Source organism: Palaemon carinicauda, chromosome 11, assembly GCF_036898095.1.
Source record: "Palaemon carinicauda isolate YSFRI2023 chromosome 11, ASM3689809v2, whole genome shotgun sequence".
NCBI classification, from domain to species: domain Eukaryota; kingdom Metazoa; phylum Arthropoda; class Malacostraca; order Decapoda; family Palaemonidae; genus Palaemon; species Palaemon carinicauda.
The window spans coordinates 33367701-33383369 of NC_090735.1; the positions used below are offsets into that span (position 1 = coordinate 33367701).

The following is a 15669-nucleotide window of genomic DNA, read 5'->3' on the forward strand; positions in this document are numbered from 1 at the left end:
TTTACTATCAAAATTTACAGCTGCAACATTACAGGATTGGAAACTCATATCAACAAAACTTAATATATCATTATTTTTCACTAAATCTAATAAATGTTTATTATGCTGTTTTTTGTCGTGATTTAAAAACCTTTCAAAACTAAGATCGGCCACAATATAAATGGTGGCCAAAGAATTGAGAACCTTTTCAAAATCTTTACATTTTTATGTGGCTTCGTTTTTTTGGGTAACAGGAAAGTCCGCTTGCTTGATATTTTGGCTCATTTTTTTTTTGTATTCTGGGTGCAATGACAGAATACTACTACTACTACTGCTGCTGCTGCTGCTGCTGTTACTACTACTAGGGTTAACTAATGCCAAGTTCTAAAATCTGTGTTACGTTTGTTTTTATTTATATTTTACCATAATTTAAAAAAAATTTGTTGCCGAATTATTCTTCATGAAATATACCTATTTTATAAATAACCTTTATAACAGAATAATTTGAAAATTAAAATGTTTTCTTACAGATGATATGAATAATCAATAATATTTTAAGGTGAAGGGTAAAAATTATTAATGGTCATTGAAAATATTTTGTTAAAAATATCATCATTTTGTAATTCATTGAGTTTTTTAAATTCACTGCTCCGAATTTTATAATGATTCCATGAGCTCATTATTTGATGCTCGATTGGTATAATACCCTTCTCATCATCATCATTACCATCATTTTCACTCGTTATATTACTTTTTGTATTTTTGTCATAGGGTGGGCGTTTCGTTTTTTCTTCTGTGTGTTGATATTTTTCGTGGTTGTTGCTTGTATATTTTTCCTTTTTGATAGTTTTATTACTTTCATCACAAAGTTTTCTTTTTTTGTTTCCTTGGATGCAATTGTAATAATATCGTTCGAAAGATCTATCTGTTGTTAAACTTGAAGCTTTGTCTAACATGCAATATGCTGGGTGCTTATCCATATAAATCTGAGAGGCATATCGTACTCTAGTTAAAGCTACAAAATATAAATTCCGCAATAAATCCCAATGAGAATCCGTTTCTAAATCAATTCCCACTTTGTATTTTAAAGTTTTTCCTTGTACACTATGCGTGGTTAAAGCATAACCGAGTGTTATAGGAAATTGTTTTATGATTAAATAACCTGCGCCAGTTATGTGTTTATTTTTCAAATATTGCGTTTCAAATGAATGCCTCTTTAATTTGACAATGCTTTGATGATTATCTTCATCGTTGTTATCATTATTATTATTATTACCAACCTCATCTAGTTTTTTTACTATAATGGCATCTACGTCATTAGTTTCATTGGTTAAAATTTTACACACTTTTAAAGACATTCCTTTTACAAGTCCACTAGATAAAATATTTGCCCGGCAAATACATATAGTTCCCTTTTTTATTTCTAACACTGAATCAATACCTATATTTGTGTATACATCATAATTCTTGGGAATTCCTTCGTCTATTATTGCTGGAATTTTATATATCATACCTTCTCCTTCCTTTTCTAATCGGTAAACATTATCTTCGCGTCTTTTTTTGTTTGTGGCTACGATTAATACTTTTCTTGTGTCAGGGCATAATTTGTAGTCACTTAATGTTCCACCAATTTTTATATTTTCCCTAAAATAATGTATCTTATTTATTAGTGTCATTTTGTCTATACAGTTTTCGTTTTCTAAAATATCACTAAAGCATGTGATGAATTCTTTAAATATACTTTCATTGTGGTTCGCAAATCTTTGTTGGGTTTTTAGGCAATGTATATTTATTTGATCGTGTTTTCCCCAATCAACATCATAACAACTCTTTAATTTTAATTCTGGTGATACGGGGGGTAATTGATTTTTACCATAAAATAATATATATATAGTTTGATTTATGGGAAACGCACAAAGTAATAAAGCGAATGATAGACTTGTTATTAAAGAGCCTTCTTCTATTAAGACAACATATATAAGGTCGTTCTTAAAATTGTGCTTATAATATTGCATTAGGCGTTTGAGACCAACGACTTCAATTATATTTGATATCAACTTATCAAGCGAAGAATTTTTAAGGTTGCTTCTTATTTCTTTTCCGCATTTTTCAAATTTCTCAGCCACATTTTCATCAATTTTGAAGTTACCGATGCCCAAAATATCAAAACAAAAGGATTTAATAGCTTGATTAATTGTAATTCCCCTTTGTTGTAGCGCTATGTAATTATTTAATGCTACAACTGTTAAGTTTATCTTGTATCGGAGATCATTCTCATAAAATTGACAAAAAGCTTTAATATTATTTTGCAAAAATGATTTTCCCGTCCCCGGGAGTCCGTGGCATGAATATATTGATAATTCATTAAATAGATTATTACATACCTCTTCATTATTATTATTATTATTATTATTATTATTATTATTATTATTATTTGAAATTTTTAATGCAATGTTATCCAGTGCTTGTATAAATAGGTCGTAAAAACATATTTGATCCTTGGACATGATACTTTTACATTTGTTTATAATTTTCAATTCATTACAACCCAAATCCTTTATAATTTCTTCAAGGGAGTTATATTTATTGGTTTCATATAATTGTAAAATTAACGTTTCAAAAATACATCGCATTATTAAATAAAGATATAAGTAAATGAAATTAGTTTTGAAATATTATAATATATACATAAAAAAACTATAAATATAATTATATATTAAAAGCCAAATTGATTTAATCTTGTGTTTTTATGCATTTTTGTCCAGAATAATCCTTTTTAGAAATATTACATTTGTTCAATAACGTTTCAAATTTGTTTACATCCGTTAGAACATAAATTATACCGTGGATACCACCACCCATAGGAAATGTTGCTACAACACCAAAATATGTATATATATCATCGCGTTTAGTTCGAAAAACACACTTATATCTTTCATATAAATCATTTGTTTTATAGTCACTATAATAGTATACTCTATCAATAAATAGGGGGTGTATCTTTAACGTCAAGATATTAAAATTAATATGCGGAAAGGGGTCATTACTCTTCAAATTACCATCGCTATTATTATCAGGATCAATAAATTCTTTTAAATAAAATGATTGATACCATAACATCATCTTTATGTTTTCTTGTTTTGTTTCACTCATTTCTATACGAGATCGAATGTTTTTTTGATTTAACCGATGATATTTAGAAATAATATCTTCATCGTTAATGGAAGAAAAGTATTTTTTATCGTAAGTTAATATTATTTCTCCAATACAATGATTCTGTGGCGGTGGTGTATAATAAAAAAAACCCACCGTAATATAACATTTTATTTTTGTAATTTAAATTCAAAACAAACCTAAGTTTATTAAATTCATTATTTTGGTGGAACAGTTCAATTTCATTAATATTATTAAATAAAAACTCAAATGATAATACTTCATAATAATACCAATATATTCTCTCATTCCATGGAATAGCAATTTTTATTTTGGCTACATTATTGAATGAGTCTAAATACCTGGCATCTTTAAAAAACTTATTTAAGCCATCCTTAAATTCACCTAGATTCATTTTTTTTTATATTAAAAAATATGGCAGATGGAATGATAAACAATGGTTTACAAGAACACGAATTGAAATACATCGATTTACAAGACCTAATAGATAACTTCAATTTTGACGAAGAATCATATAATGAAAATTTTCAGATTTTTGAAAACCAGATGATGGGCAATTTAGATATTGACGGTCAAACGTTGGATGAGACGTTACTACCAATTTATAATAATGTTGATATTGATATTATCAATAACCAAGACATGAATATTGTAACGGATACGACAGAAAGCCACGGAGAAATAAATCAGCAACCAAAACTTCAACTATTAGAGGGGATGGGCATGAAAATTAATTCAACTCCACCACAACCAACACCCAAAATCATCAAGGGTAAAGACATGAATAAAATGCAAGAACTTTTTAAAAGTGAAAACAACTTAACAAATTTCCCCCCAAAACCTAATGGTGCTTCCAATGAAAGCAGCACTCCAAACCCCAACAGCCCCGGTAGTAGTAGTAGTAGTAGTAGTAGTATTAGTAGTAATGACAATTTTGAATCCTTTGAGCAACCACCCTTAATATATAAAGACCAAAAAAATAATATAAAATATCAAATTATGCAAACACTTCATGGCAATAAAAGCAAGAACATTAACAGAAACAACAATGAAAATAATTTACAAAATAAATATTCATTTCAACAACCAAATAAAAATCAATTACATTTAGAGGAGAATACATCAACCGCCACTTCTATTTCTCAAAAAGAAGGAGATGAAATAAATTCGTCTTTGTATAAACAAATTCATCATCAACAACAACTACCACCACCACAGAAGCAAAAACCCACACAACCCACACAAATGACCAAACAACCAAGAGTAATAGTAAAAAGAAAATTTGATGATGAAAATGACGATGATATTGTATATCCTTTGGATAAGAAGAAACCCAAAAGTGATTCAGTAAAAGCAATCGGTTATATATTGCAAAAAAATCTATGAAAGATGATAGTAGTAATCGACAAAGATATTTTTATCCTAATCATGTTGCTTTATCATCACCAAAAAATAATCATAGTCCTAAAGATGGTGGAACCGAGTATTATCTATTTAAGAGATAGACAAAAAATACTCCCATACAATTATCTAGTTTATAGGTAATTTTTTCAGTTTAACATATAAGAATATTTTCTCTTGGGGAAAAAATAAGAAATAATTTTTTCACATCAATTTTTTTTATTAATAATAATAATACATAAATTATTATAAATAACAATAATGACTTTATTTAATGATAATGATAATAACATAAACATTTTTGAAACAAATATACATACCCCAAATACCACAATTAAACAATAAAAATGAAACAATTAAACAATAGAGCTCTTCTTTCTTCTTGTATAATACTTTTTGTGATTGTTGTCATTCTGGTCACTGTCATTAAAAAAATCATTTTTACATAGAATTTTATTTTTTTGTGTTTTTGTGTTATTTATATGACAAAGCCCCTTTAAACATACTCGTTGTGCTTTGCGGCAAGGACATTTTAGTGTTACACATATACTTTGACATTTACAACCATTAAACATTGTCCCTTCTTCGTGTTGTACAACGGTCCTTAAAGGCATTGATGCCTTTTTAGAAAATAGAAGAGGAGGAAGAGGAGGAGGGGGAGGGGGGGGGAGTATTATTAATCTTCATAATAACATTTGTATTTTCTATTATTCTTTCCATATTTTCACATTTTTCAATTGTCGAGGGAGAAAATAGATTTTTAATTATAATATTCTTATTCAATGATGCAATTCTATATTTATTTATATCTGGTAAATATTCAACAATTTTTCCTAACATATTATTAAAATTCATTTTATGAACTTTATCAACTTTGGGTATATAAATTTTAACAATAGTCCCTGGGTGGTATATTTCTAAATTATTACTCTAAATATTATTCTCGCTTACCGTAGCGGCGTGTTTCATGTTGGTGGATATTTGTTTTCTCAAAATTCCTAGCCGCTCTGAATTATCGGAAATCTGATTTGATTCTTGGAGTGTGTCCATTTCTTCTTCGTTAATAAATTGTTCTTCTTGATCTTCTTGTTCTTGTTCTTCTTCTTGTTCTTCTTCTTCTTCTTGTTCTTCTTCTTCTTCTTGTTCTTCTTCTTCTTCTTCGTTAATTCTTAATGAAATAGGGGGGTTTTGTCCAAATACTGCAAAATACGGAGGATATCCAATTGTACGGTTTAAAGCATTATTTTTTTGCATTTGTACAAACGGTAGACCCTTTACCCAATTTATATTTTGATTATCTGCAATCCAACATCGCATCATTTGTTCAATATCTTGGTTGGATCTTTCAACCGATCCTTGAGATTCGGGGTGTCTGGGCCTTCCTTTAACAATGCTAATGTTGGGCCATATTTTATTTAATTTATCAGTAAAGTTAAATTCGCGTCCATTATCTGATTGCAAAATTTTTGGACAAACAATTGTAGTGAAGATATCTATCAAAATATTAACAACAGATGTTACATCTTTATTAACCAATGGTCGCAGAATGCAGAACTTTGTCAAATGGTCTTGATAATTTAGAATATATCTAAATTCACAAACATTTATTGTCGACATGTCAATTAAATCAACCTGGCCCCTCTCACCAAAACCATTTGATATGATTGGATTAGTTTTGTTATTGTTTTTTGATGAAATATTTGATCTTTTCTTCAAACAATTATTACAAAGAGAAATGAATAAATGAACTTGATACAAAGAAATATTAATTATGCCATTTGTTTTAAGATTATGTAGTGTTCTTTTTTCGCCCCCGTGTCCACAATTTATATGAGATTTGAAAATATTATCCCATATTTCTTCTACTGGAATAAGATATGAAGAAGAAGTAGGGTAACGAGGGTTACTTGACTTTTTTTTAATCAATCTTTCCTTACCCGCGATAACTCCAGTTTTATAGTTCCGCAACAGATAATAAGACATGGCTGGTTTTGTACGATGATTCAATTCACTTTCTTTAATTATCCTTATATATTTATCCAATACTTCGTTGTTTACCATCGATGTAGATAGTATTTGTTTTGTGGTAGAATTTCTGGTTTCTTTCCCTCTCCACGAATACTTTTCTTCGAGCTTCTGATAGAAGATTTTCTTTTTTTCATCATAATTGGTTGGCATTTTGGTGTTGGGTATTTATCAATTTTTGGGTCTTCAAAATAATTCCATGGCACGTCGGGTACCTAAAAAAAAATATACTTATATATATATGTGTGTAATCACATAAAAGCAGACTACTCTTTAATACTTATCATACTTGTTTTGGAATTTATATCGCATTTTCAAAAACAATGTTTAACCAAAGAAAAAATAATAAAAGTGTCATAATCAAAAAATTATTGCGTGATATGGTAATCAAATCTGATGATTCTGATGTTTTGGATTTTGAATATATTCCAAAATCATTCACCGAAAAAAATGGATATTTTTCAATAAGAAGACTAAGAGAAATTCAAAAAAATATTTTTGAAAGAACTTTGAATGAACTATATGAAAATTCCAAAGAAAAATTGGTAATTATGACCAATTCCACCGCCCGCAATTTAAAATTTTTTAAATTACACGATAATATTACTAAAATGATATTTCGATCAATAGAGGTTAATTGTAGATTGATATCTCATTTTGATGGAACAAAAACTAATATAAGCGAAAATGCACCATCAAATACAAACTTGAATAGAATAAGTAATATCAAATTTAAAGGAGACCTTCAGATATTGATTGAAAATTTACTAAATAGATGCCTAAGTGATATTTTGAGTGTTACTGATTATGTCAAAAATACAATAAGAATGAATTACGCCTCGGCGTACGTCCCGCTTGGTTGTAAGAATTATTGTACACTTCCGTGTAAAAATATAAAAAAAAAATAATGGAATCTGATGCAAACGTTTCCAACCTATTTTCATTACACAATAATAATTTAAAAAAGTTATTTCAATCAAAAGATACAAATATATGTTTCTTTAAAAGACAACCCATTGGAAAAACATTTATTCCTTTTATAAACAGAAATAATAAAGAAAATAACAAAGATAGAATAACCAAGGATAAAACCAATAGTGATGATGATGATGATGATGATAATAGAGCTGATGAATACGACTTTTATTCTAACAACAAACAAAATGATCTATCTTATGAATATTTTAGTCAAGATATAAACCCAGAAAACGATTATATATTTGATAATTGTTATGTTAAAGCTACTCAAAATATGTAGGAAGATTTAGAGGCGTCTATTTTAGGAATATATAATCTCGAGGCTTTTAATGAAAACGAAAATTTTTTGTCTAGTATAGGTAATAAATCGTGTACAGCACTGATGGACTTTCAGCTAGAAAAAATTGGTATCAGCCATGCTGGATTTAATTTATATCTAAATCTAAGAAATGTAAATTGTGCGCCAATATTTTATACAAATATTACTAGTGAAAATCTATTACCTTCGGTTGATGAATATCTCATAAATGAAGTTAAAAATAAACCAGAATATCAAAAATATTTAATTGATAATAATATTGTCAAAAAAATTAATATTTGTAATTGGGTTATTAAGAATGAAATTGAATCAAGCGACGATGAAAAGGAAATATCATCGAGCGACAATGAAAATGAAATATCATCAAGATTTTGTATTGATAATGATAATGATGATGAAGAAGAAGAAGAAGAAGAAGAAGAAGAAGAAGAAGAAGTTTGCAGTCAACCGAAAAAGCGAAAGACCCAATAAAAACCTCATTATTTTCAATCGACATCATTTCATCAATAAATTAAATGAATTAGTTCCAGTTCGATGAGGGATACACATAATTGTTGAACTGATAAAACTACATAGATTATCACGCAATTGATTTTCGGGTGATATTTTAATTAAATAATTCTTTACATTTTCAAATGTATATTTCTGTAATACATTACAAGGAAATTTCATTCCTTGGCGGTTCATTGGATTATATCGATTACCCGTCAAAATCCCCACAAGATGAATAAGAATGAGTGTTGCATTAATGTGTGGATTATTTTTTTCGATTTTTATATATAACAAATTACTAAGATTAATAATACTAGTGATGTGTCCTAACCATTTATCAACATTTCTTATGTCTGTTGAATATACCAAATATAATTGTTTATTATTGCTAATTAATCTACATACATCAAATAACCACATTGGTATACCAGGAAAAACTGGATGGTTGATAACTAATCCATATCTTTCAATACCATCACTTAGCATATAACTAACATAAAATTTACTTTTTCTACAATCAATGAAATGGGCTATAATTGAAAACATATTAATATCTGCTATAAAAATATCATCATATTTATATTTGGAACCAAGAATTGTTTCAATAAGAATATTATCATCGATTAGATATGTATGTATATATTTATTATTCAGAGTATTTTTGTTATCAATGTTTCCTTCGTTTAGTGCTTTGTAATACATTTTAGAAATGAATTCGTACAATAAACCATTTTTTTTATCATATCTAGAGGACTTTCTAGTGATATTTTTATTGTTCTGGTTTCTTTCCCGTTTTTTATTTTCAAGATATATATCCATATCTAAATGGGGATATATATATTGATGATTTGCGTTTTTATCATCATTTAAGAAATTTTCAGTATCATTCTTAATAATTGTAGAATCATTTTTATTGGCTTTTATAATGGTGTGGCTTTGATCAAATTGAGATTGAATTTGAGCGTGTTGGAGAGTTTTCCATACAATGGCTGATATATCTGTGCCAGGCTCATATAATTCCATTTTATGTATGTTTGTTTAAATAATGATAATGTTAACTCCAAAACAATTTGTTTGTTTATTTATTACTTTTATTTTTTTTTGTAAAGTCGGCGTGCGATTGTAATGTTTTTTTCAATATCATTATTATTATTATATTTATTATTCTTATATATATAAATTATGTTATTTTCCATCATTATTTATTATTTCAATTATATTTTGTTCAACATATAAATAATTTTTCAAATCGCGCTCATCTTCTGCATAAATGATGCTTCCAAATAAGGATGGTTCTTGTTTTGGTGATTGAGACGAAAAATTTGCTATTATATACACATATATATCTTTGGCAATAGCTGTGTCATAAATTTTTCCAATGAATTTAAATAATTCATTATTTCTGTTTGAAAAGAAATAAAGCGTATTTATTGTAGATTTATTAATTTTTAAATTGGGGGGTTTTTATTATTGCAAAGACTGGCCATGGGTTGCTTTGTAGTGTACTTTATGGAAAAGATATTTGGACGATTATTTATATTATCAAACTAGGGACCGAGCAAATTATATAATTTGTCAATGGTATCGACACACGGAACATAACTTTTAAATGTTACTACTGTTTTATTTTGTTTTAAATTCATATTTGTTGAATTTTTTAATTATTAAAAAAATGAAATTATATGACGATTCTTTGATTCAAATTCCGATAGATAATATAGACTCTAATTTGATTAAAAACTATCTCAAGAACAACCCAAACATAAAGGAATATAAAAAAATGTTTTATTGTCGATGGCACCGAAAAATAAAATCTAGAAAGGGAAAAAAATATAAAAAAAAACATGGGAAACAAAAGTAAAAATGCCTTCATTTATGCTGGTAATCCCATAGCAAATTATAAATCAAATAAAAATAAACCCGCCCAACAATTTTTTTGTATGTGTGAAAATAGATTTTGGGAAAATAAAATGTATCATGACTTAAAAAAAAAAAACAATTTCCAAAATTGGTTACTTACAAAGATTTACTGAGTAATCATTATTGTTTGAATACATTTTCCAAGGAAGAATATGATTTATGTGATAATTTATCGGTGGTCAAGATAATAATAGAATATAAAAACGGGGAATTAATGGTTGATAATTCAAATACTTTATGCCATTTTTGGCAACCACATTTGGTTAATAATGTATCTGTAATATTACAAGATTTTTTATATTTGTGTTCGGTTTGTCTAGAGGATAATTGTCGTGCGGTTAATTCATTCGTGCATAGGTGTGGTCATATTATGTGCTTGTCTTGTGTTCAATCTAAAATAAATATTTATCCCAAAATCCCACACAAAAACCTTTTAAATGAATGTCAGTTATGCAGAGGAAAAAATATAGATATTGAATAATAACAAAAAATTTTCTTATTTGCTACCCAACGTACTGCCGCTATGAAGTTTAGTAATCATAATAAAAAGACGCTTGTATAATGATAATATTCAGAAAATAAAAAAATTCTATACAATTCACCCCAAGTTTTTCTTTATTGTTCATATTTAAAAAATAACGAAACAACACATCAACTCTATAAAAAAATGAATATAGAACAAGTGGATAATAATTTATTACATCATATATTATCAAAAATTCAAAAATCCTATTATAACGTTCCAGGATTGACTTATGATTCTAGGGAGTTAAAATTTTTGTGTAGGCACATAGATAAGGAAATATTAAACAGCGTGAGTTTATCGCCATATCATGGACAAAGAAATCCTCTATTGAAAACATATACAAATTTAAATATTTTTCGATATATGATAGACAACATAAATCGTGTTTTACAGGAGTCGGGTGATATTAGACCATTCGAAACATATTTCGATAAACTTGAATATAATCCAATTGAAGAAATTTATGAGGTCTTGTGTTTTATTTATTACTTAGATGCTCATGAAAATTACATCAATGATACAAAAAAATTTAATTGTGTAGTGGAAAATTATTCAACGGATGATAAAAAAACATTTTCCGGTAGTAGAACGGAATGTTTAATTAAAACATTAGATTTAGATTGGTGGAATAAAACAAGAAAAAAAGCTAAGATTTTTTCTATAGACACAGAAAAAAAGAAACACGTTGGTAATATATATAAATTGTTTAATGGATTAATGGGTTTTATCATGATGCATAACTCTCATGATCAAAATTTGTGGGATTCCATCGGTACTGCATGTGGTGACATAAAAGGGAAAAAGGCTGTAATTATTGAAGCTATATATGCTGGCCTTATAACTAACAACGACGTTACTCAAATTTCACAAATTCTTGCAAGCGAACTATCGCTAGATTCATCCCCAAATAAAGTAGCTGCACTTATTTACATAACTATTTTTTCATATAAGATTTTGTATTTTAGTTATATAAGATCGTCGAAATTTACTTAAAAATGAAAATGTCTAATATTTTATTTGAGCAATCACAATTTTCATTCTTGGTGTAGTAATTATTTTTAGACACAATTTGACAATATATTGGTAAATAATCTGGCCAAATTATAAAATCATCATTTCGAATTTTATTGCCCAATTCTAATACAAATTTTAAACACAAACAAAAAACATTCAAACTTTTATTTATTTCAGCATGTTTTTGTAATTTTTTGCGGAATATGATAGGAATCTGATATTTCATAAAATCTAATCGCGACATAACATTTAAACACACATTTTTGAGATTTGGAAAATAATGTTCTTGATTCTCATTAATCATATTAAATATTTTATCTCTATCAATAATACCCCTCGGATATGCTAGAATTATCCTTTTAAAAATTTCTATATCTTTAGTAAAAAATAGGAAATGAAAATAGGAGTATTTTAATCTAAAAATTATTTGACTGTATATAAAAAGATAATAGATTTTTTCTTTAATTTGTAGTCTAATAATCAATAAAATATCATTGTTTGAAATGTGGAGACCATAAAGTCTATCTATATTCTTAATTTCTAATGACATTTTAACGAAAAAAATTATAATCTGATAATATCAAATCCTTTTTTATCCAATTATCACTTCCATAGTAAGGTAAAACAGTATAAAATGACGTGGTCTCTTTTTTTTCGATGGGAGTAGTCATTATACACCTTTCATGTGTTAGGGGTATAACATACTTATTATATTTTGAAAATTCACTAGCCGTAAAAGGTAAAGATCGAGGGGATGTACTATTCAAGTCATTAAAATAATCCTTTAAGAAATGTTCCATATCGATGGTTGTTTCTATTCCCGGAACAAATGATTTAAAATTTAGATGACCGCTATGCATTTTGTTAATATATAAAATTTTGATCACTTTATGAAATTTTACCAAATAATAATTTTAAAACACAAAGAAATTATCTTTTGAATAAATACGCGTGCATATATATATATATAATATTAATATATTTTAGTATAAATATTAATATTATTATTATTAACAGTGTAATTATTCAATTGTTTAAGAATTTTTTCAAAATATTGTTGTTTGGTAGTAAATAGAAAAAAGTGTGATATAGTATGAATAATATGTTAAAATTTATCACCTTTGATAAAAAAAATGATAAAACGTAGGTTGAAATGAAATAAATTCAAGAGTTAGTCACATTGAAAATATGACTAATAATAATAATTAAATATTCCAGGGGAAAAATGTGGAATATAAAAAACCTACCAACCCACCCACCCCTAACCCCCTTTATCCACCCATTCTCAGCCCCTCTAAACAATAAAAAGAGTGGTCATTAAAGCTAGTTGGTTAGTACAACACGCCGCAGCCATGGCCGAGGACGCAAATCAACTCTTTGTAGATATATTCATAAAAACCGTTACAACCAACGACAAAGTTGTAAACCCGGTTTTAGATAGTGACTGTATCTTTAATCTTTTGAAAATTCTTTATCCGGCGGCAACCGAAAACACTTTAAGTTTGCTAAAAGAAAACGGACTCAAGGAAATATTATCAAATATATCACCATTTTCATCGTTTTCATATAAAAATATAGGACTTTGTCTCGTTCCAATTTATGAAAAAGATAACATTAATGAAGAATATATGAATTCAATACAGAAGGATTTTTCGAACTTTACGATTAAAACTATCCCACAATCTCAAAACGAACACAATCAAATAAATGAATGGGCTAAATCTTGTGGGTGGGTTTATCAAAATAACAACAATAAAAACAATGAAAATTTTGTTGGAAATATCGAAAATCAAACTAGAATTTATTTTATGACAAAGTCAAAATATTTTGGTGAATGGGTATATAAATTTAAAAAGTTTGATACTGAATCGAGAGATTTTTATGTCGAACCTAATAAAACAAGGAAAATACCCATGATGAAAAAATGTGGGATAACACCCATTAAAAATTACGCTGATACATTTGGTAGTCTTACTTGTAATGTTTACGAGTTCCCCTATAAAAATAATGATATGAGTATGATAGTTATTTTACCAGATAAGATTTGTTATAAACATGAATTATTAAATCAAGTGATTAATAATTATAATAAAAACGGTATTCATGAAAAACTGAAGAAAATGAAACAAAAAATAAACTTTACGCATATATTTATGCCAAAATTTCATATTAATAACAGCTTTACACTAAATGACACTTTTGTAGGAATACCAAAATTAGCTCCTTTAGTACAAAATGCCGATTTGCGAGGAATTTTACAAGAAAAAGAGAAGACGCGGTGGTTACAGCCCGTTAATACCGTTATTATTGAAACTTGTGTTTATATTAATAATAATGAAAATGGAACTGAAATGAACGCACAAGCAAATGCTTGCTATATGGATGGTGGACCGGATTATTATTTGCCTTTAAATTTGAATAAACCCTTTGTTTATAGTATTCACGATAATAATTCTGGAAGAATAGGTATTTTGGGAATTTTCACATAAATAAAAAAAATTATTTGGGATATTTTCCCTAGCTTTTATATTTATAGTATTACTAATATTTATAAGTGTGCGCCGATATTTGCACAAATTCCTTACAATGTTTGAAGCCCGCCTCGTTCAAAGCAGCATTCTCAATAAAGCCACCAATGCCATCAAGGAGTTGTTAAATGAGGCGACATGGGTGTGTACAGAATCTGGCATTCAACTACAGGCCATGGATACAAGCCACGTTTCTCTGGTATCTCTTAATCTACTCGCCGAAGGTTTTGATAAATACAAATGCGAACGCGATCTAGTTATGGGAATAAACATCTCCGTTATGTCCAAAATATTAAAGTGTGCTACGGAAGATGACGATGTAACAATTAAGGCCCAAGACAATGCGGACACGATCACCTTTATCTTTGAATCTCGCAGTCAACAAAAAAAATCTAAGTATGTAATGAAATTAATGAATTTAGATCAAGAATATTTAAATATTCCTGATATTGACCACAATTGCACAATTAGAATGCCATCAAATGAATTTTCCCTTATCTGTAGAGATCTTAGTCAATTTGGTGATTCCATAGACATAACTTGCATTAAAGATAGTGTAAAATTTTCAACAGCCGGTGATATTGGCACCGCAAATATAAAATTTACAAAAACGTCTAGTGAAGATAACAAGGAAAGGACCGTAAAAGTTGAGGCGCAAAAACCCATCAAGATGACCTTTTCGTGTAGATACCTTAATTTGTTTACCAATGCTACTGCTTTTTCTCCTAGGGTATCTCTTTTCATGTCCCTTAATGTGCCTATGGTTGTGGAATATAGAATTGAAGATGTTGGCAACATTCGCTATTTTTTGGCCCCAAAAATAGAGGAAGAGAATAATAGCTAAATATTATTTTCGTAAATTACTTTAACAACCGTTGTTATTCGTTCTTATCACACTGTATTAGTGTAGTTGTGGTTTGTATAAGTGTTTGTCCAGTAAATTTATTTGTATATTAATAATAATTTTATTAAATTATTTCTATATATAATTATTGAGTTTTAATTAGTTTTCCTATATCTATTTTATATCTTTTTTATTAATTTTATTAAATTTATAAGAAGGGACGCTTGGAATATATGGACTGAAAAACAATAAGAAAATAAAAATTAATTAATAATTATAAAAATAAAGATAGATCAATTTTTTAGAAAATATTAATCGGAAGATAATTATGAGCATGTTGTTGGGGTGCTATGACCAAGAGATATTTAATGATTATTATCCAAACAATATCTTTACTCATCCAAATTTTAAACAAATTTACGAAAGAAAAGACATCCTAGAAGAATATCACGTTCATCAAAAAATACTT

General features: G+C 27.8%; 1 protein-coding gene across 1 annotated transcript; it reads left to right on the plus strand.

The window, feature by feature from the left end:
- Positions 1 to 14414: 14414 nt before the first annotated feature.
- On the plus strand, positions 14415 to 15200 carry LOC137649664 (proliferating cell nuclear antigen-like). Its single transcript, XM_068382638.1, has one exon. It carries the CDS (start codon positions 14415 to 14417, stop codon positions 15198 to 15200), a length of 786 nt encoding a protein of 261 aa, XP_068238739.1.
- The last annotated feature ends 469 nt before the right edge of the window (positions 15201 to 15669 follow it).